The sequence below is a fragment of the Ictalurus punctatus genome, chromosome 29, assembly GCF_001660625.3.
Source record: "Ictalurus punctatus breed USDA103 chromosome 29, Coco_2.0, whole genome shotgun sequence".
Classification (NCBI taxonomy): Eukaryota; Metazoa; Chordata; class Actinopteri; order Siluriformes; family Ictaluridae; genus Ictalurus; species Ictalurus punctatus.
In genome coordinates, this window is record NC_030444.2 from 14,772,571 (window position 1) to 14,795,643 (window position 23,073).

The 23,073-nt window shown below is 40.9% G+C and overlaps 1 protein-coding gene across 1 annotated transcript in view; it reads left to right on the forward strand.

Moving 5' to 3' along the window:
- ctnna2 (catenin (cadherin-associated protein), alpha 2) overlaps positions 1–23,073 on the forward strand; it is a 291,101-nt gene that overhangs the window by 63,739 nt on the left and 204,289 nt on the right. Inside the window, exon 7 of the mRNA XM_017460858.3 lies at positions 4,471–4,674. Within this exon, the coding sequence (XP_017316347.1) occupies positions 4,471–4,674 (204 nt within the window). The remainder of the gene's footprint in view (positions 1–4,470; positions 4,675–23,073) is intronic.

The following is a 23,073-nucleotide window of genomic DNA, read 5'->3' on the forward strand; positions in this document are numbered from 1 at the left end:
TTATTATTATTATTATTATTATTACTACTACTACTACTACTATTATTATTATTGTTATTACTGAACCTTTTCAGCGGTACTTTAAATAGGTCCAGCTCTTCTTTGAACTGGTCCGTGTCTGACGAGTGTGGACCTGCTGGAGTGTGAGGAATGTAGGTCAGGATTGAGACGGAGGCCCGAGTGCATTTACACACGGCTCAGAACGACGCCTCGTCGTTAATAACACTCGTACAGAGGAGCACTCCATATCTCATATCTGTCTCTCTCTCCCTGTCTCTCTCTCTCTCTCTCTCTTTTTTTCTGTCTCGCTCTCGATCTTTCAGTCTCTCTGCCTGTCTCATTCTGTCTTTCTCTCTCTCCCTGTTTTCCTGTCTCTTATTCCGCATCATTCTATCGCTCGCCGTCTTTCTTTCTTTATTTTGTTCTCTCGCTCGTTCGACCTGTCCCCCTGTCTCTCCTTCTGTCATTCTGTCTCTCTGTCTATCTTTCTCTTGTCTTTCTCTCTCTCTCTCTCTCTCTCTCTCTCTCCCTTTCACATAGTGTTCCTTTCCGCCTTTTTCTTTTCTTTTCCGCTCCAGCCTAGAGGAACAATTTAAGTCACTGAGGAAGTATAAAAGTAGGTTACGTGTAGTGTTCTCTTCTCCTGTATGCTGCCTCTATTCTCTCATTCTCTCTCTCTCTCTCTCTCTCTCTCTCTCTCTCTGTCTGTCTTGGTGACTTGTTTGATAAAGAGGTGTGTCACATGGACGGTGTGACTGTAGCAGAACACTGCATCTCCAACACTTAAAGAGATATGAATGATATGACAGAATAACTCCATCCCCGCCACTGTTCCCCTTCTGCGAGGTGAAGTCATATTTATATATTCATCCTGCACGACTGTACAAATCTCCAGCCGCAGCCGCCAGGCTAGACGTAACAAGGCTGTGATTTCATGCAGGCTGTATATTTTTCATCAACCACCTGTGCATATTTTCACGTAGTCCCGCAGAAACATTACTACAGAAACTATGATGTGACAATTTGAGCAGTTTTTAATGACGTTTTAAATGCAATTGAACCAATCAATCGACTGTTTTTTTTTTTGGGGGGGGGGGCTTAACAAGCATGGAAGATAAAGTGCATGTTAAAAGCCTACTTAAGAAGCGTAATATCATCATAAATGTATGATGCTGAATCGGAAATGATTATATTGCTAATATCCCAATTTTTATTCCTAGACATCAAGCTAGGCTAGTCAGTTAGCTGATACTAGCTAGGACTGGTAAAGGTGTTGTTATGGTTAGTGTGTGTGGTTACTATATATATATATATATATAATATAAATTCTAATTGGAAAGATTCCTCCAGTTCCGCTTGAAGCGCTACACGAGAGCAGGGTCGTACTCTGAGCCCTGACCAGATTCCTCTCTCTGACAGCGCTGCTGAATATTGCAGGAAGCAGCTGAGAGAGCGCATGAGGAAATATGTGCAGGGTGAGGACGTCTGCCGAGAGCGAGGGCGGTGCAGCCGAGTCGCCGCTCGCCACAAATCAGCCACCAATGAACCGTAATGAACACGGCACAGGCTGTGAAGAGAAAAAATGATATATAATAATAATCAATAAACAGACACAACATGCTAAGCTTCCGGCTCGTCTCGGCTCGGCTCGGCTCTTCCGTGCGTGTCTACTGTATATGTAATACTTTCAGACCGGCTTCTCTGATCGTACGTTACTTCTGATTAGCTGATGTTTTTTTTTCTTCCCTCGCAGTGACTCAGACGTACAGAGCCCACGCTCAGCTCGCACCGCTCAAACCTTTCAGCCGTCTGACTCCATGATTTTGGCCGTGTGGAGGTGGAGGACTGAGCGTGGGGAGGGTGCGGAAAAGCGTCTCGTCCGTTCTGGCAGACGTTAAAAAAGAGAAGGTTATAATCACAGTTCCGTTATTTACTCTGCAAAACACGCCAAAACGTCTCGCGTGTAGACGCGGCGCCGGAGTATCTCTCATGAAGAGATTACTGTAAATTATTATAAATAACCGTGTTTGAATTGGTCGTGTTTGTTTGTTTGTTTGTTTTGTTGGTTGTTTGAGGCGTTTATTTCTTTAAAGAAACCATGTAGTTTGGGAAGAAACTTAACATGCATCTAGAAATGAGTTCATGTAATTATCTCATAATAAGAAAGCGTTTATATTTGCACCTACGTTGCGAATATTTTCACTCAGTAATATTATATGACATTTATATTATGGTATGTGTCTAATTTCGTTCACAATTCCTTCCCACTGCTTTCCGGCAAAACAAAACGATCAGACGGTGAGTTCGAGAGAAGACGACTGCACTACGGACGTAAATACACAACTAGGAAAGGGTTTAATATGGACGTATTTAATATTTATGCTGAATATGTTTCCTCTCACTAATATATCGTTTATGTTATGTGACAGTAATGGATAATATATAATGCATTTTTATGACCTACTTTAGATCTGTCGTATTTGATTGTGTTTTAGGTTTTGAATGGGTTTGAATATTTATAAACGTGTGTTTTTAGTATATTTTTAAGACGGAGATAAAATGCTGTCGTTTTCTTAAGAAAAGAAATACAGTGTTACGGTAAAACAGGAGCAGTTCAGATCACAGAACACACGATGGTTCAGGTGATCATTTCACAGAAGAAAGACTGAAAGAAAGAAAGAAAGAAAGAAAGACAAAAGGAATGAAAGAAGACAGACGGACATAAGTAAAGAAAGGAAGACAGAAAGAAAGAAAAAGAAAGAAAGAAAGACAAAAGGAATGAAGGACAGGCAGGCAGTCAGACAGAAGGAAAGAAAGAAAGACCGACTGAAAGAAAGAAAGACAAAAGGAATGAAAAAAGACAGGCAGACAGACAGAAGGAAATAAATAAAGACAGAAAGAAAAAAGAAAGAAATAGAAAAAGAAAGACAAAAGGAATAAAAGAAAGATAGACAGAAGGAAAGAAAGACAGACAGACAGACAGACAGAAAGAAAGACAGACTGAAAGAAAGAGACAGACAGAAAGAAAAAAAGAGAAAAAGAAAGACAAAAGGAATGAAATAAAGACAGACTGAAAGAAAGAAAGACAGAAAGTAAGAAAGACAGACTGAAAGAAAGAAAGACAGACTGAAAGTAAGACAGACAGGCAGAAAGAAAGAAAGACAGACAGACTGAAAGAACGACAGACAGAAAGAAAGAAAGACAGACTGAAAGAGAAAAAGAAAAACAAAAGGAATAAAAGAAAGAGACAGAAGTAAAGAAAGAAAGACAGACTGAAAGAACGACAGACAGACTGAAAGAAAGTTAAGACAGACAGACTGAAAGAATGACAGACAGAAAGAAAGACAGACAGACTGAAAGAAAGAAAGACAGACAGACTGAAAGAAAGAAAGGCAGACTGAAAGAACGACAGACAGACAGAAAGAAAGAGACTGAAAGAGAAAAAGAAAAACAAAAGGAATAAAAGAAAGAGACAGAAGTAAAGAAAGAAAGACAGACTGAAAGAAAGAAAGAAAGACAGAGAGACAGAACGTAAGACAGACAGGCAGACAGATAGACTGCTGATCATCCACTAAGTTTCCACCAGACACACATTTTTAACCCCCCCCCGCTCCCTCCCCCTCCCCCGACCCCCCTCCCAATCCTGCTGCTCTTCAAACTGCTGTGGACGGCATATTTAAATTTCAGCGCAATAAAACAATATCACTACCATCAGTATGGTAATTCTCTCAGCCTCTCAGTATCGAACATAAAATCCTCTATTTTGGGGCAAACTTTAAAACAGTAAAATCATGAGGGCCCTGGAGTCTGTGTTCTGCTCTTAATGGGGCTATTAAATCACACAACCGAGGCCTCGGAGCTCGCCTTGAAGGTCACTGTTCTCTTTACTCAGCCTCCAGAACATTGAGCTCGGGACCGTAAGCCGCCGTGCCAGAAAACCTCGACCCTCGCCTCCACCGCACGCCGCCCGCTGCTCGCCGCCTTCACCTCACGCCTCATCACACATCACACCGGGTTTCATTCCTGCACCCGGATCACAGATGATGAGTGTGAAGTCTGAGAGATGATTTTAATCAGATTTATTAATGCAGGTTTTAGGAAGAGCAAATCTGGCAAAGACCGGTGAGACTTTTACACTTTTATTAGACGTGCACGAATTCAAGAAATTTCTGAAAAGGAGGATAAACTAAGCATTAGAGTCTAGACCTCATCGTATATCACAGGTTATATGCAAACCTACACAGATTCATTGCCAAGGTGTCACGTGTAGCGCATCACACTAATGTTTTAGAGACAATTAATAACAAAGATATTCTGAGGATCGAGATCGGACCTGAACTTAAGCACAAAAATGAAGAATTCGATGTACTTTACAGTTAAAAAAACAAACGCACAATGTTTATCGCGACGTTTTCCCGAATCCTTTAAGCTATGTTTACAAGACTAACCTTTTCCGTCTCGTTCTTTCAGAATAAAATCATCCTGGACCCGCTGACGTTCAGCGAGGCTCGTTTCCGACCTTCTCTGGAGGAGCGTCTGGAGAGCATCATCAGCGGCGCCGCCCTCATGGCCGACTCGTCGTGCACGCGCGACGACCGCCGCGAGCGCATCGTGGCCGAGTGCAACGCCGTCCGTCAGGCGCTACAAGACCTGCTGAGCGAGTACATGAACAACGTGAGTGTGTTGCGGTTCCCCCCCCCCCAGCTTTCGTTGTAAACAGAATCTTAAATAATTATAAACGCACACTGCTGAGATAACGGATCATTTCACGAGGGTGAGTCGGATCAACTCCGGGACAATAACGTCTGATTGTGTGATTTCCGCTTAGCGCTAAGCCCTTAGCAGATGTTCTAATGTTGACCCAGTTCGTAGCAGGAAGTGGCTTCGAGACGGTGTGATGATCAGAGCTCTCTGTGCATGAAGGGAATTGAGGGGATTTTTAATGCACCCTCTTCTTATTCAATTAGCTTCTCTGTGGAATTGGGACACGGCAGCGGCAGTAAAGGTGAACCTTACATCTGCTCTCCACTTAGCCGCTCTTGTAGAATTCGTTCTGGGTGGCTGAGGACGTTGTCTCTAACGACCTCACGTCTTTCATAATGCTCGTTTTCGCTCGGTGTTTTGCAGGAATAAAACGGATGGGGCTTTGTGTTCTAAATTGGCACAGAAATGTATTTTTATCTGTAGGGAATCATGCTAGTCTTAGAGATCCTGTTATAGGCGTTGGTTTGCTCCATTCACTCCAAACAAGATAAACAAATCAAACAAATCATGCTTTTGGCTTTATCAAATACCCCATGGCATTTATCTGAGAGCCCTAGATATGGAACAGAGGACACACTATTGATAGTAGCACTCCAGCGGAACATATTTGCTGGAATTGCATCGATTTTTGCTGATTTGTTGTTACACTTAGCTTCTTTTAAAGTGATTCTATCATTCCGGCTATATTCATTAAACTCGCTAGTCTTTTAAGCTTAATTAAGCAAGCTAGCATAGCTATCTAACGTTTCCCCGCTGAAAAAAAAAAGCAAACCGAACAAACAATAGAAACCATCGAATAAATTCTAATGGTTTCCACTACAAATACCATTACGAACCATCAGCTAACTATTAAAACCATCACCATTGTTGGTCTGTAATGATATCCACTAGACATGTCACCGATAGAAGGCAACAAGTTACCAGTTACAAGACCCAGTTTCCGTTAAAACCAATAAAGTTCCCATTAAAACCATTACAAATTCTATGAGGGTTTCTATTATGTTTGTATGTATATTTATTTATTTATTTTTTATTAGCAGGGTTGGCTAGCTACAGTGACTTTTGGTGAGCTAATGATTGTGTAGGTGAAACAGAACGGATGAACACGCTCGTTTTAATTTGCTTAATAACTTTTTAGAATTAGCTAACTAACACTTGCAGTAAAACAAACAAACAAAAAAAAGACCAGCTAAGTTGTCTAATTTAGCTGAGAGTAATGCTACACAATATCTGCACATCGGTTACTTTTTAAATCTAATCATTATATCCGGATCAGATTACCGCTAACTTGCTCAAATGAACATCAAATAAATATGCCAATGTTTGCTGAGCAAGTGAACCTATTAGAATCAACATTAGCAGCCAGTAGCGGTTACTATCATAAAACACTTGCACGAAAAGTCATGCACTTGAATTGATCGCTGCAGGAAAAGAAATTATGTTTGGACGTTTTTCGGATATTTATTTCCGATGTCACGTGTAAGAAAACTGTCTGATTTTTATGAATGTATTTATTTATTTATTTACAATGTTTCTGTGCTACATTTTCATTTTAAACGAGTGAAAGTCTTTAGCATCGGATGAGAAAATATACAAAATGTCGCCGAAAGGCATGAGGGCGTTAAGTACGTTTTAATTATTTACTAAAAAGTTAGTTTTTTTTTAAATGAATCATTTCCTGCTCTGTATAATTTGAGTTCGAGGCTTGTCAGTCAGCAGCGCAGTATCATAAATATAGAAAATAAATCTTTCTTGACGTCGTGGTTACGCCGACTTGAGCACAGGAATACGATTCCCATCAGCCATTGCACCTCACAGGATCGTCTCACGTGACCGTTTCACGTGACCTGATTGACGTTTTTGGTTTAACGAGCTCTCGTGTCCGGGTCACGTTTTGTCTAGCGTTTCGTTTCTGTTCGTTGTCGGTTGCACCATCTGGTCGGTGTTTGTCTCTTGCCACGAGTTCATTCATCTTTTGTTTTCTAAGGTTTATGTTCTCTGTCTGGTTCTTGTATCTGTCTTCGCCTCGCGAAACGTGACATGTGAATTTGAATATTCCATACGTGTCACGGTGGTGAATGCGTTCAGGTCGCAGGGTTGAGTTTTGGTTTTATTTTTTATCTGTGGGCAATAATTGGTTGCACGGCGCGTAGAGCGTAGACGTGTATACATCACTACTGTGATTAGCGCTCAGTGCTATAATAATAAACACAGTGCAGCACGATGCCGGTACTTTTTACACTCTAGTAAAATATTTATTACAATACAATAAGCATAATGACTACAATAAAACAGCAAGTAATTGGATAATGTTAATGGTTCACGTTTCATGTAAATACTGCAACACAACAGTGTGCACTTAAAACATCTAATGGAGGCCTATTTATATAAAAGTACAACTGATTACGCTGAGTTTCGGATTTTTCCTTTTAATGGCCTTGTATTCGAATTCGAATTGGATTTGTAAGTCTGCTACTAAAACAGCTTAAGGACATCCTCAACCTTCATACCATTTAAGCACTGATAAAAATCTGCCCAGCCACCCATCATGGTCTTTCACCGTGTCTTTGTTTGTCCCGGAGCGGCAGTTCTCCGTCTTGGCGGCTCGGCGAACTCAAGATGCTTCATTAGTTCGAGGAGTTGCACTTTGGGAGCTGCAGCTATGAGACCGAGCAGTGCCTGTGGCCATCCGAGCACAAGAGTGAAATGAATAAATATGAAAAAGTAGGCGAGGAGGAATGGAAAAAGTTTCGGTTGGAGGATGTGGCTTAAAATATTGCTACCATGTCGGGATTAGGTGGAAAAGGAAAAGCAAAAATAAGTGTTGTTATGTAGAAACTAACGGAAAGATATGCGATAAATGTTCAGCAGTGACGCATTTGTTTAATTTATTGTTGAATAAATGGTCAGGAGCTGTGCGATGCCCTTTCATAATCTATAGTGTTTGAGATTAAAAAACTTCTAGTATCTCAAAGTAAGTAGATTTTACGAGCCGAAACAAAGACACCACAGATATAACGTCGTATACAGTGTACCTTAAAAACAGGAGGAAAGAATGAAGGAAGTTCAGGGTCCACCAGGGAACCACCGCTTATTTTTACGTTAAGTATTTTTTAAAGCTACTGGTTAAACGTTCGACCCTCGGATCAGAGGGTTCAAATCTCAGGACTGCACTGGATGATCTGTTATCGTACTCTTATGCAAACCTCTGCCTCCGTTGTTTTTCTTTAAAATTCTGTTAGGACTTTATTCTGGTCAGGGTTCTGGATCCAGAGACTAGCCTGGGAACAATGGGCACAAGTTGGGAATACACCTTGGATGGCATTCTGGTTCTTACTCAGATGAGGACGGGTTCCCTTCTGAGTCTGGTTCCTCTCAAGGTTTCTTCATCGTATCATCTCAGGGAGTTTTTCCTCCGTCGCCACCGTCTTACACAATAATAATGTCTTTTGGAGATGGGAGGAAACAGGAGAACCAAAAGAAAAGAACATGGGGGGCCGGGGGTGGGGGGGCTGTACAGAACCCAAGGTCACGATCAAACCAAAGACCCAGGAGCTGTAACACAGCAGTTCTACCTGCTTTTTGGAAAGTTCTTTAAGTAATCAAGAGCCACATCCATTGTTCCCAGGGAGTCAGCTAACGTGGGAAGCATCCACACCCAGCCCGGTTCTTTAGCATCTCTATCACTCTTGAGCTCATTCAGGGTTTGTGGTAATGGTGTCGGGCTTTACGCATGCAGTTATACTTTTGTTAAATTAGCAGTACCCCTATTATGCCATAACCCGCACTAGTGCTTGGATTTGAATCTGAATGCATTAGTATGCAGAGTCTGAGCGTATGCTTTCATTGGTATTCTTGACAGCAGGTTTGCAAAAGGTGAAATTGTTTGAAACTACTATAGACAAACAAATCATTTAGTGTGGGTACAAATGGAGCAATCTGCCCGGTGTCCCTGTTTGAATATTGAGATCGGAGTAGTCTGCGTCCATGACTAATGAAATGAGAGGTGGAGGAAGTCGAACAAATACAGGGCTCAGAAGTGTGTTGTTTATCAGTCAGTGTGTGTGGGATTTAGCTGCTTAATCTCTGAGAGTAGGCCATTGTAAAATAGGATAAAGCTTCATTAAGAACACAGAACTAAATTACTGTTAGACGTAACTAAGCATTAAAGCCCAACTTTTTAATAAAAAGCCAATGCAGATCTTTGTGCTATACCTCATGTGCCAATTTATCTTCTGTCTATTAGAAGATATTATGCATGCATCACTTCTCTTCTATCTGGAAAGCTATTGGGGAAAACTGCAAATTACAGTCAGTATCTGGAAAGTAAACACCGAGGCGCCAAAAATGCTAAAAAGAAGACGCCAGAGAACAACAATAACAACAACAACATCAACAAAACCTCACAAAATCCCTGTATTTAATAATAAGTAGCACTGACCCAAGTGACTACAATCCCACTTTCGTGAATTCACAGGTCAATTTGATAACTTTCACGTCCCACATCCTTCGTCCGTTCGGTGAATTCGCCGCTCTACCGAGTGAATTGTATTAGCATTTGGTTTGGCCACTGGGTTAGCTGAAAAAGCAGACAATCTTTTCGAAAGAATGAGTAGTTTAGACTAATAAGACAATCTTACTGCACTGTTACCATCTTTACTCTCTTACTGTCCACGTTGTACTGAATCTTCAGCCCACACACACATCCACTTCCTACACTTGCTCCACTCTGCTTGGCTCCTCCCCCCAGTGCATGGTGATATGGGTGAAAGATTAATCAATGTTCTAGCCAGTAATAAATTAGATTCAAGTGACAAGCAAATGTCTATAACTGTCTGCTGGGGTGGTGACCGGTGATTGGTGACCGAGGCCCGTGTTCCCAACCTGCAGCTAAATCATCAGGATCGGCTGATTTAGTTACGGAGGCCTGGACACACTGATCTATCAATCGACCAGCCTCAGTCATGCATTGCTGTCTGGGTCAAAGGAGATTAGCTGGGTGGCTGAAGGAGGTGAGGGAGATCCAGAGGTCCAGGGGGTGGGGGGTGGTTGACCCCTGGACTGAGGAGTTCACACTTTGAAGTTTCTTCTGCTCTTGCCGAACAACTTTTTGAATAAATTTATCTCTGCTAACAGATGTACAATGCCTTCCACTAATATTGGCACCCTTGGTAAATATGAGCAAAGAATGCTGTGAAAAATTGTCTTTATTATTTAACCTTTTGATCTTTTGTTCAAATAATTCACACAAATACTCTGCTCTCATGGATATCGAACAATTGCAAACAAAACACAGGTTTATCAAAAATATATCTTTGTTAAATTTAGGTGTGCAACAAATATTGGCACCCTTTTAGCACCAATCTTTCGCAGCCTTCTTTGCGCATATTCTCCAAGGGTGCCAATATTAGTGGAGGGCACTGTATACCATATGATCAAAGCCACTCGGGTATCTGGTGGTATAGCAGACCCAGTCAAGCATCTCCACTAAATTTCATTTTACGAAGTGGAATGAATAGGATCTCAGGTTTTGTGGGTTTTCTGCCATCTTGCCCGAGGAGAGTTAATAAGAACCTGAGACGATACAGCTGTTGCTGGTGTATGCTTACCCATAATGCCTCACAGGAGCTTAGACCCTTTGAAGTGCTGCCTCGCCTTGAGTCAGAAACGATCTCAACAGACAATCATGTTCAGAGACAGTGTCCATAAGAATGGATCTTTCATATGGGCGAAATCCCTAAATCAGGTAAATACCTAGAGACACACCAATCCTGTGTCAAATTGTGTTTGAAGCATGTCTCTTCTGAGTTCTTACTCTCCATGCTCTCCTCTAGTTCCCGCCTGCAGTATCCTGATCATTCCCCCAGCATTCTGCTGAATTGCTTTCCTTTTTTCCCTTCTCCAAGACACTAAAGAGCTGACTCTCCCTATGAGATCTTGACTGAGCTAACCATTTCAGAGACACATTTGGCACCTTGTGTGGCTCAATTACTTTTATTTTAAGAGGAAAAACGTAGTGTGGCAGTCAGCAGGGAGGCTAGACCCCTTACTGGGAGTTACATCTGCTCCAGATGACACCAGACAAAGATTAGTGGAGCTTTAATGTAACTTTTACATTGTACCCATTTTTTCCTGCACTCGCTCTTTCTTTTTCTCTCCTCTCTTTGTCGTATTTGAATCAAGGTCTCTGCTCCACTGCTCTTGGATTTGTTGTCTTTTTTCATTTTTGGACAGAGTGCATCAGAAAGTGACATGGGTAAAAGACATAGGTAAAAGACAGTGAGATGTTTTTAGTGCTCAGCCAATCAAGCAGCACACATTTCCGATAATTAAGTTCTCTCTTGTGGTATTGCTGGATATTAACCAAGCACCATGTCGGCTTCAAACCGACCTTGATGTTAGGTCTTCTGATGTTAGGTATTTTATGATCCAGGCAAAAAGTTTGCACAATCATGTCCATGAAAGACATTGTTTGAGCTATGTGAACATTGTGTGGGTGTATAGTGACAGGTAGAGAAGGGTTGTGTTTGCACTGTGTGGCATTCAGCATGCAGCAGCAGTTTGCCCCGTTATTTGATAATGACCCATCTAGTTGTAGCTGGTTCACTGACTCTGATCAAGTTGCCCATTGGCTCTGCTTAGTACATTGAGCTTGGTCTCATGGGGGTCTATCCCCATGTGCTTGATGTCACCTGTGAACTTTTTAGAGGGTGCGGTTTAGATACATGTCATCCCATGGCCAAAGACTAGTTTCGAACCTAGGCCATTACACATTACACTGAGTCTACCGCATGCGTAGACTTCAGGTCAGAGTCTGTAGCATGTGCAGTACTGCTAACCAGCATGCTCACAGGCATTTATTCATGCATACTTGTAAATACACATGCTGACCTCTGGTGAAAAGTGTGGCCCATGGTTCTGTGGTTCAAAACAATCAAGAACAACAGGGCTGTTGCTTGCTTGTGTTTTCTCATTACTTCCAATCTAATGCTTTGATTTCATCTGAGAGCATGCTGCTTGCTTTGTCAGTGTTTTCCCTTTGCAATAAGTAGCAATTTTTTTCTGCCCAACCATCCGCCAATCTTTAAATAATTGCCCCCGCTGTGGTCTGTGGGGTTTTTTAAAGTTTTCACAGAAGAGTTCGTCACTCAAACCTTCTTTGTGCCCACTTTTTTCAGGTCTCGTTCTCTTCCTCCTTGCTACCCAGCTCCTTGTAGAATCAGCATGTCTGCTTGCAAAACAGGGCATGTTGGATGATCCATCACCAACTTCCCCCATGGTGCCTCTCACCCTCCCTTCCATCTGTCAGTTTCCTAAAGCTGCCTACCACCGTGCTTCTGTTTTGCTCCACCAAGGAGAGATGCTCTTGCCAAATGGCACACAATTCCCTCTTACTCTACTGCATATTCCCAATCCATTCCTCACACCCATTTTAGCATGACCAGGCATGCACACCCTCTGCTAGACTGTCATCCATGCTGTTTCAGCACCACCTCACTGAGCTTGAGGATTGCCCAAGAAAAACCTGGTAGACCCTAGGATTGACATAGGATACCGGTGCAATGCTTGGAAAATTGTGTTTCTCCTCCACTGTATAGTGATCTATCCCCCCTCAAGAATTACAGTAAAGCATGTTATTGAAATACAGGGTGTAATAACATAATAAGTATATGGAGATTCTGCGCTGTAGCTACTTAAACAAATATACCAAAGTTGTGTTGTTTACAATTTTATTCACTGGTGGATCATAATTCTATAAAAACCTCAGATTTCAAAAGGTTTCTCTGACCACCATGACAGAGGGCAGAATTTGAAGAATAATTTCCATCCTCATGTTCAGGGATCTTCACTGATCCACATGTTGCCTTAGACAGCTGTATCTTTTGAGCTCCTTCTAACTCCTCCACCGTCACCTGCCTGATAATGAGAGGTGAAAAGTCCAGAAATATCTGTCATTGAGGCACAATTTGTAGCCAGGTAGTTCTTTGCCTTGTTTCAGTAATCCCTAAAGGAAAGCAACAGCCGAGACTCGTAGATGTATAATACTGGACATACATCGGAGTACTTTCCAAAACTTCCCATGAGGCAATGTTTCTGCTGGTAATGTGTAATAATCTGTACTTTTTTTTTTTGTTGGCAATCGCATTGAATTCCTCCTCATCCATATCAACTGACAGATGTAATGCCAGTAATGGTAGAAAAGGATGAATTAAAGGGTCGGGAACGAGAAAATGAATATACTATTGCCATAGTTAATTTGTTCCCCTTGCAAGATATTTCAACAAGGGCCGGAGCCGGAGTGGAGTTTATAATTCCCCGGTCCTTTCATTAATTTGCTCTCCATATTAGCTGCCTGCAGTAGAGAGAAAAATAAAATGAGGCCCAGACTCGTGATAAATCACAACATGGGCATGTTGCCTGAGCCGCTGCTTTATTATCACACATCGATGAAAGAGAAAACTGCAATCATGGAAGGGTATCTACACACTCAGAGAAAGTCAGACAGAGATGTGTATGAAAATGCATGATTAATCAGCTGCATTTCAGCTTCATTTGATGTAAGACGCCGCCACCTCATTATAGCGCTCATATTATTGCAGCAATTCTTTTGTCTTGTTGACTCCTGAGCATTTGTGCGTGAATGTGGAGAGCAGAACGGTCCCAAGCTCATTTGGAGTTACCAGTACCATATTGTGTTGAGTCGAGCTGAGATGACTTGATGATCATGAGAGCTGGGAGAACACCCCCGCACCTCCCACCCCCTTCCTCAACAGTTCCATTAATATCTATTAAACGTATGATGATCTAGTTGTACAAGATGGGCAATGATGTGTGTTTAACAGGAACAAAGAGCTGTTTAAGAGATTACTATGGCTTAGTTTCTCCCCAGTGTCACCTTCACAGAGGCTGGGGAATACGCATCTTTTATGCCCTATTAACAGCTTTTAAACCCTTGCAACTTTTTTAAAAAACTATCTGTGCAATACGTTTTATTTTCTTTGGGCATTCGACCGTAATGGTTGTTAACCAGTACCACAAAAACAAGGTTTTTTTTTCCCACTATTTAATACCTTTTAACCTCAAAATGCCTCCAAATCAAAAAACAGTTATTACTGATTCTGATCTCCAAACAGATAATAATGTGAGACAAAAAAACCCCCAAACAAACAACGTATATGACTATCGACTAATATGCTGAAATATCGTTAGGTACTTGTTACACTTAACATGACTTTTTGCCACTATTACAGTAGATGGCTCGCCTCCCGTTTGCATACATTGTGTTAATTTAGTTTAATTCATTCAGAAATCTTTTAAACATGGTGGCTAGGTCTTAGCAAAGGAAAAGAACATGTAGCTGGAGTAGCATAACTACAGTGTACTGCCTGTGGTGTAAACATTCTGTTGACAGATTCTCAGAATGAAGAAGGAATACGATGTCCCGCAGAGCCATTTTTGCATCTTTTATCTTTTGATATTTTCAGTCAGATTCTTATTCTATGGGTCATTTAATTAGAGAAGGAAAAAAGATGCCTCGTCGGCAAGCAGAGATGGCCAGAGCCAATTAGGACTGTTTCGAAGTGTGGGTGGAGGAAGACGAATGCAAGCATGCTAGATTGGCACAAGCTATGTACTTGTTTTAACACACACCTCCATTAGCATGCTGAAACACTCGTGCTTTTCAAGAAGATCTAGCCAAGGAATTGAATTTGGGTGTTTTAAACAACACTAATTAATAGATGAGAGGGAATTAAGTAATGAAATATTAGTGTAATAAAGGGACACGATGATAATTTGTCTGTATTTTATAGAGCGCTGTCTAGATTTTATTTTACCAATTATCAATTAATTGGCTTTACCCCGTATCTTTCAGGCAAGATGAGCGGTTACTAATGAGAGATGGAGGGGAAGGGGGCAGGGCTTCCAGGGACATTTAGTTGGATATCGGGGATTTGGAGACTTGTCCAAGTACGCAACTGTCAGGTCATTCCGGATTCATATGTTGATTAGCTCAACTGATGTTTAATTGCACTCAAGGGGTTGGCGGGGGAAAGGGGGATGGTGGAAGATTGGACTTTTGGGGTAGTTGTGACGTTCTTATGCGAAATATGCACAAGTTTTGCAGGGGTTTTGCCTATGGCATAGTTAAATCCATCCAACCATCCATTTTCTGTACTGCTTGTCCAACACTGGGTCACAGGAAGCCTGGAGCCTATCCCAGCAAACTTGGAGCACAAGGCAGGGGACATCCTAGTCAAGGTGCCAATGCATAATTAAATCATTTTCAGTCTTTTCTGCAGTTTGTAAACAGTTGGCGTTTAGATGAGTCTGGTTAGTTTGGACCTTTTGGGACCCGATCTATCATCGGACCGCCGTTAATGTATGATCTGCCAGGTTTAAATTGCCAGGTACATTGTGCTTAAAAACGTATATGAAATCTTCACTGTTATATACTGTGTAATTCACAGACTTGAAGTGCAGGGAGGTTGATAATGGACTTAACCGTGCAAATTATTCCACAGACATTGTATTTTAACTTCTTCTCCCATTCAATCGATCTTCTCCCAAGTTCATCTCGTATAGCTAATTTTTCATACACAGGTGTAGTGTTGGATTCTTCAATACCGAGCGAGCAAGAGTCATCGTCTCTGCCTCGGTGGAAGCTAAATGAATTTCCTACTCTATCTGGCACAATTGATTGTAAGCGTTTTATTACACAAATTGACCAAAATTCAATAGCTGTGGTTATAGGACTCGGCTCATTGAAATCTACTGACATCTGACTCGATGAACAGAACCCCCTCTTCATTTCCCAGTCCCAATACAAATGTCAGTCTATTGCAGTCAAACCTCCACTTATACGCAACGGATGACACAGTGTCCTATTTTATCGGACATGTAGGCTACCGAGAAACCCATTTGTCAGTGTCTACTGATCCTCTTTCAGCCAATGACACACTGAACACGAGCATGCCGTCTTGATGACCAGTTAAAATCACTGCACAAGGAGATTTCAGAACCACTTCCAGAAGACCTGTTACTGTACCACATGTCACGTCGCAGCAAGGAATCTCTTACGGTAAGTCACAACGAGTGTTCAACTTGTCAGAATCCGTCGCAAAGCCTTGTCCTCTCAGTCCGAAACCCTGTTTCCTTGCTAACGTTGGCGATTATGGAAATCGGGTGGATATTTAAGTGTTTTCCTCTGATAGATCTACTTACCTCTATATTTCTTATATTTTCCCTCTGATTCTCTCCCTACTTCCATCCCTTTCTCTCGATTGTGCGTTGTGTTATTTTGGAGACCACAGCAATTATTAAGATAAAGCACCTTCAACCATCTTCTCCTCATGCAGTCAAACAAATAACTATCCCACTGGACCTGAAGTAAAGACATCAGTCAAGCAAGATTGAACTTATCTTCATCTGATAGAGAGTAAAAATAATCCCAGACCAGCGACAAGCCAGTGGTTCGTTTTAGGCTACTGCTGTTTGTCACTGGGGTGGTACCTTATACGTATTTTTACTTAGAGGAGCGTATGGGTAGATTAGGGTACCAGGGGGGAAACAGTACCTCTAAAGGGTTCCCTGTAGGGTTCTTTGGGTTTGTCCCTGCATTACAACAGTACAGTGTATAGTCCAATTTTGCAAGAGTAGAGAGATTGGTATATTAGGTAAGGAGCGATGGTTGATTTGATGGTCATTTGTACCTGTTCTCCAGATTAGGCCTATCGACTCAGATATCCAGTGGTGAGTCCGTCATTTTGTCAGTTTCATACTTGAATCTCATCTAAGCACTGCCGAATTGAAACCTATGACCTGAAAGCAACCGAGACCAAATTATTTGAGGAAGCCGAGTGCACAATATGCCTGGTAAAGTTTAGCTTGACATTTTGGTGAAAAGAAAGTGAAGATTTTCTTGTCGTTAACTGCTTCTCCAGCTCTTTTACTTTTGCAAACACGCTTTCTCTCCTTCTTCTCGTGCTGCTTTCTTCACCTCCAGGGGTTCTACCTCTTGTTCCTCCGTTGTCATGAAGAGGTGAGACTTTGACCTTAAATCTTCACGGCCTGTCAGCAGCTCCTAACTTGGCCTGGCGGGTTATCAATAATGTCTGGCCCGGAGTTGGCATGCTGATAGCCAGCTTGGCACGGCATAAACCCTGCAAGGTCCTCGGAGTGGTTATTAATGAGATTAGGTTGAGTGGGCAGGGGTATATGTAAGATCGTAGAGGAGAGGAAGAATCAGGACAGGATGGAGTAGATGCAAATTTTTCCTTTTAGTTGCACACAGGCCAGACTGTTTTGGTCAGTTTCCAAGGACCCATTTACTTTTGCATACTCACCATTTTAATAACCACTAACGGCTTGAGAAATGCAAACTCTGCGGGGAGTCTGCATCAAGACTATTAGTGAACGCTGCTACAGCATCAATATTTGTACCCACATCCCTCATCCACCACTGGGATATTTTACCAAGTGCAGAGGCCTCTCATTAAAATGCACAGGAGGGAAATGATTTAACTACACCACCTTCTTTCCTCTCACTTTGTTCTGAGGGCCAAATCTCCTTCTGAGAATCACAGCAGCGGCATTGACACGCAAGGCTGAATTTGTGGTCTCGCTTGCTGGGCCTATTGACTAGGCCCCTGTTATTCCCCTACTGCTCTTCACTGCTGCTTCATTAAAAGCTATAAGGCATTTGCATAGCTTCTTCAGTGCAGAACATTTCAGCATAGCATTGACTAAATGAGCATCACCGTGTAACCCTATGGTGCAGTGCGTGTGAATATGCAGAACCTTGTCTTGTTTTTAGCAGGTCCTTGAGACGAAAAGTGTGAACTGTATAATCGCAGACTTTTTCTCACATGAATTTGGACACATGCGTGCACCATCATTTTGGGTTGCAGCATTTATTTGTAAAAGTAAGCCGATACACTGAGCAAAACTGCAGAGCTGTAGCACTGCAGAAATGCCATGCATCCTGGACATGTGAGCCGATTATCTAAAAGAGAATATAAAAGCTCTATAAGACATGATCCTATATAATTATCTACTTTTATCCTTTCCGGTGTTTCTGACCAATGATTGAAATAGTTTTGTGACTGTTTTCTCAGCCCTACATTCGCAACATTTTTATTTATTTATTTATTTATTTATTTATATATTGCCTTTCCTTGTTTGTTTAAATAGGTATATTGCGAATCCAAACCAAACCGAATAGCAAACGAATAAAAACGTGTCGATTTCACTCTGATTCGGACTAATGGGTGTGCCCAATTTACACAGATGTGAATTCACATGGTGCAGGGTACAAATTGTGCTCTCTACCATTTACATTCACTGAGGTCGTAATTGGAAAAAAAAAATACAAATAAATAAATGCCATTAGGCGACTGTGGACTTGTTTAATGAACTATAGCTGCACTACCATGGCATTAAAGGTGGTAGAGAAACTTTATTCGCTGTAAGTTTTCAGTAACTAATTGTGTAGAACCATGTGAGTGTGTTACCTGCGTGTTATACTCTATTATAGTATTCCATGGCTGCAGCACAGTCCATAAATGCTGATGCCTAATGGTACTCTATTCTGGCCAGTTTGACAAAGTGGCTCTTGTGATTATTTGATTTGATTCGTCATCAACGTGTTGGATCCTGCAGAACCTTATTTCTAATTGTCACGAGTTGTTTAGAACAAAGATGTCATTTGTGTTAAGCAGAAATTTTACAGACAATCCCGGTACTGGTATTGTTTTTATTTATTTATTTATCAGTTTTGGCCTGTGCTGATCTCTGAATATTATGTCGGCTGACGAGCTTCTGTATACGGTGCGTAGATGAAATAATTGTAGCTTGTTCTTGTTTAAATGTGGAAGTGTATCTCAAGCAATTAGAATAAAGTGGACTGTTTGTGATTTATTTTTGTAGGTGATTGACAGCTCCAGAGGATTCTAAGGATGTGAGAAACAGTTGTTGTTGTAGGCGTTCGGTTAATGAGCGGCAAAAAATGTAAAAAAAAAAAATCCTCGTTGTCACTCAAACAAATAGAAATATGTGTCGGATTCATCGGTAGATGAAGATAGAGTTACTGTATTCGGTGTGCTCGGCTAGCTATCCGTCTATCTATCTATCTATCTATCTACATGATATACTTAACATGCTTCTGAGTATGTGTATATGTATGCAAATTTGATTCTGTGTGAATGAGTTTGTGTGTGTGTGTCTGACTTGCTTGCTAGTCAGCAGAGGCTTTTTATTTGTGCACTCAGTGGGCAAGCGATTCTCTAATTAAAACAATTAAGGGAAAAGCGGGAGAGCACTGCAGAACAGCACACGTCAAGCACGGCCGCTCCGCACTGCCGAGATCACGCCTGTGGCACAGAGAGACGTCAGTGCTGTCAGAGCTAATCTGATTAAATGTTTATTGTTTCTTAATGGCTAATGAAAAGAAGGAAAATAAAGGACGGGTAAGTGGAGGGAGGTGAGGGATTTTATTTTCTCCGTGTGGAAAAAAGGAAAAAGTCTACTTAAGAATATAAAGTCGGTTCGGCGAGCTGGGCATTGTTCATACAGGAAAGCAGTGCGTAGAGAAGCTCAAGAAAGTAAAACAGGACTAGGAGGAAAAACAGGACTAGAAGAAAAGGGCCTGGAATATGTAACTATTTCATTGAGTTCGCTATTTATGTATCAAATAGATACTGCTGTAAAGGTAATAGTAAACAGGTAACTGTAACATCTGTATGATACTATTTTTTCGGCAACCTCAGCACTCTCCATTCTGATTATCCAGAAGGTGTTGATTCATTTTCTATAGCAGCAGCTATAAAAAGCACGTAATCTTTGTTATAGTGACATCTTCTGTAAGGAGAAAGTTTATTTAACATTTACGGAAGGAGTCTCCAGTGTAACAGTCAGAGGTACAGCATCTTCAAGACAGACGAGGTTTATGCTTGACTTCAAGAGAGAGGGGGAAAAAAGGTTTAAGCAGTTCATAGAGTAGCTGCTATAACGTAAGTGAGAACAGGAACTAACTTGTTTCACAGACTTTCCACAACGTTACATGTAACTAGAATCGGATAAAAAAAAAAAAGTAGGATGTGTGATTGTGTAATGAATAAAATATTGCCGGTTTGGCAAGTTGCTGTGGTGTAAGAGGAAAAGAACAACTCTTTAGAACACGTTGTTATGGAAAAATAGCAACAGCATGGTGGCTCCATTTCCCATGTTTCCTCACTCCATGACATCATTTCCAGATTGGAGGCTGGAGAGGAATAAAAAAAAAAATGCACATCAGCCATATTTTTCCTGGAAGCTTCCAGAAGCAAGGGAATACTAGCTGAGATGGCACAGCTGTGCAGATGGTGGCCCAGACTAGCCAGTTTCATTTTTCACCCAGTAGAGGTTAATGCACATTAGCATCTGGGTGTGTGGAGGTTCAGGTATTCCCACAGGAAACTGCAAGCTGGCTACTTCCAGCATGCGATGCTCATTTATTGAGAATCAGCAAGGTGTGTGATGGGTTTGGGATGGTGGGGTAGATCTTAACCAGGGGAAATAGGAATCTGGGAGTGTGTGGAGTGAATGCGGTCTCTAGATATTCATATACATGATGACACCTTTAACAGATTACTACCACAGCGATTTGCGTTTTTAATCGGTTTAGAATTGCATTCAATGTTGTAGAACATCTCAGTTAGTTCTCACTTATGTTACCAGCCTGTCTTTTCTCTCTCTGGGTACATTACACCACACCACATACTACTTCCTGTTGTAACATACAATATATTAGCAGGTCATCCATATACTGTATAAAAGCGAAGTCTTGCCAACCGATATCCGCGTGAGTTCTAATCCTTGCTGTTTTTCTGACTGCTTTCAATTCAATTTTATTCGTGTAGCACTTTTAACAGCGGACATTGTCTCAAAGCAGCTTTACAGAAACATATAAACACAGGATAGAGATATTAAACGTGTGAATTTATCCCTATTGAGCGAGCTGGTGGTGAGGAAAAATTCCCTGAGATGATATGACGAAGAAACCTTGAGAGGAACCGGACTCCGAAGGGAACCCGTCCTCATCTGGGGAATGACGGATAGTGTGAACGTAAAAGAAAGTTCATTATGGTTTTGTTGAACTAACCTCTGTTCACTAAAGGAGACCTGAGGGCAAAATTGTATGTGCTAATTGCACTCCTAAGGCCATCGCTAAGGCAACCGTAGTTCCAGCACCACAGCGTAAATGTCCGTGTGAAATTAAGGTCCACATTTCCATGTCTTTGACCTACACTCGAGTTTAGATTATTCTTTCGATTACCGAATTTTGCCTGATTTCGAAGTCGAACTTGAAGCTGATTACAATTTTGGATTTGGCAATAAACCTCACGAGTTCCCAACAATCTCATTTACATTAAAGTGACTATAGAAACAGAAACATATGAACAAATTCAAAAAGACTGGAAGTGTCGCGGACCGACCGAGAAGAGGCGGACGTCCACGGACATCCAGTGACGAAGGCACAACTGACGTAGTGCTGGTGTACATAGCCCCGTATGTATGGAGACTTTTAGGATGCCCTGTAGAATCTACAATCTTCTGACCCAGAATTTAACAGCACTGTGGTGTAATGGTTATTAATTGAGTACTTCTTCTAATGGCAGTTCATGGACGAGCTCCAGGGCTCTTTCAGCACAACATACTGACTGGAATTGCGAAATGCGGGAGCCTGATAGAACCATCACGTACAAGAAAACCCAAACATCACAATCAAACAGCATTCAGATCTACTCATATATATATATATATATATATATTTGGTATGACTCACTGCAGGATAATGCTCACCTCCAGCACTCAAAGTACATCTCAGGTATAGAGCAGGCAAGGTCTCTGTCTTCTCCATCATTTTGCACTCCATATTGCTTACATTCCTTGTAGAGTCAGCCTGACTCATCCTCTATTAAGCTCCTGGTCACACACACATATGCTGCATCTCCATGGCTATGAGACACAAAACCAAAAAAAAAAAAAACTAAAAAAATGATATTGACTAATCTTTTGTTTATTTATTTTTTGTCTATCTATCTATCTATCTATCTATCTATCTATCTATCTATCTATCTATCTATCTATTTATTTACTTATTTATGCTAAATTAGCATGCATGACATTGGCTACCTTTATGGACGTGACATTCCGATTGCAATTTGCAAACGAGAACGCCCAACTGTTCTGAAGTATGGGGTCTATTCCCATATTTCAGATAGCATACATTAAAAAAAAAAAAAGAAAAAAGAAATGTCAGTTTGTAGGAACAACGTTGTGCTGGATGGATAAATGAAACAATTTCCCATGCTGACAACATTATTTTTTCATGGGAAGGTTGACATTTGCATGAAATTGCCCCTCTGCACCCAGTACATGTTTGCTGCTAACCTTTAAGAGGATATGGAGTGGAAAGAAATTTTTTAGGCTTTTTATGAGGCAACTTAACTGATGGTGGAGGCGGATTCTTGCTGTGTATGCAACAAAGAATATATATATATATATATATATATATATATATATATATATATATATATATATATATATATATATATATATATATATATGGCATAACTAATAATGTCACAGACAAAGAAACAAAAAAAAAGTTTTAACTGTTGTTACTTCTCAGATTTGTGTCAACCAATCACAGGGAAGAGTGGCTTTCACTATAGCCTTAGACAAAGCCATCTCATTCCTTCACCTGGTATAATGCATTCACAACACAACATTATTATTATTTATTATTTATTCATTATAATAGATATATCTATATATTATGCATTCTAGGTTAACCTGAGGGTTCAAACATTAAAGCACCACGAAAGTCATAATCGTAATGAACTACGGACACATTTATATCATGTTATGGTGTGTTCAGAAGACATAAAAAAAACAGCAACACTATAATTATTTATGAGAAGAAATGCATATATATATATATATATGTGTGTGTGTGTGTATATACACAGCTTGGCCAAATCCTTTCCTATCGCTCTGGAAAACTGGATGATCAAGCTAATGATTATTCATTTGTTTCATTATAATATCCATCTCTTTACATGAGGAGTAAAACCAGATGTTTATATGTGACATCTGAGAAAGGCTCTGGCTGTGTGGCTTATCTGAAATGGACACGATTAGGCAGAGATTCCAAGCTAGTCTGCTTTCGGATTTTCTTCGCCCTATGCAATAAGTGCAGTCTTACAGTAATTCCTCTCCTGTATAATTCGCATGTCCACATTTCGGTGTTTAAGGTGATCACACGAG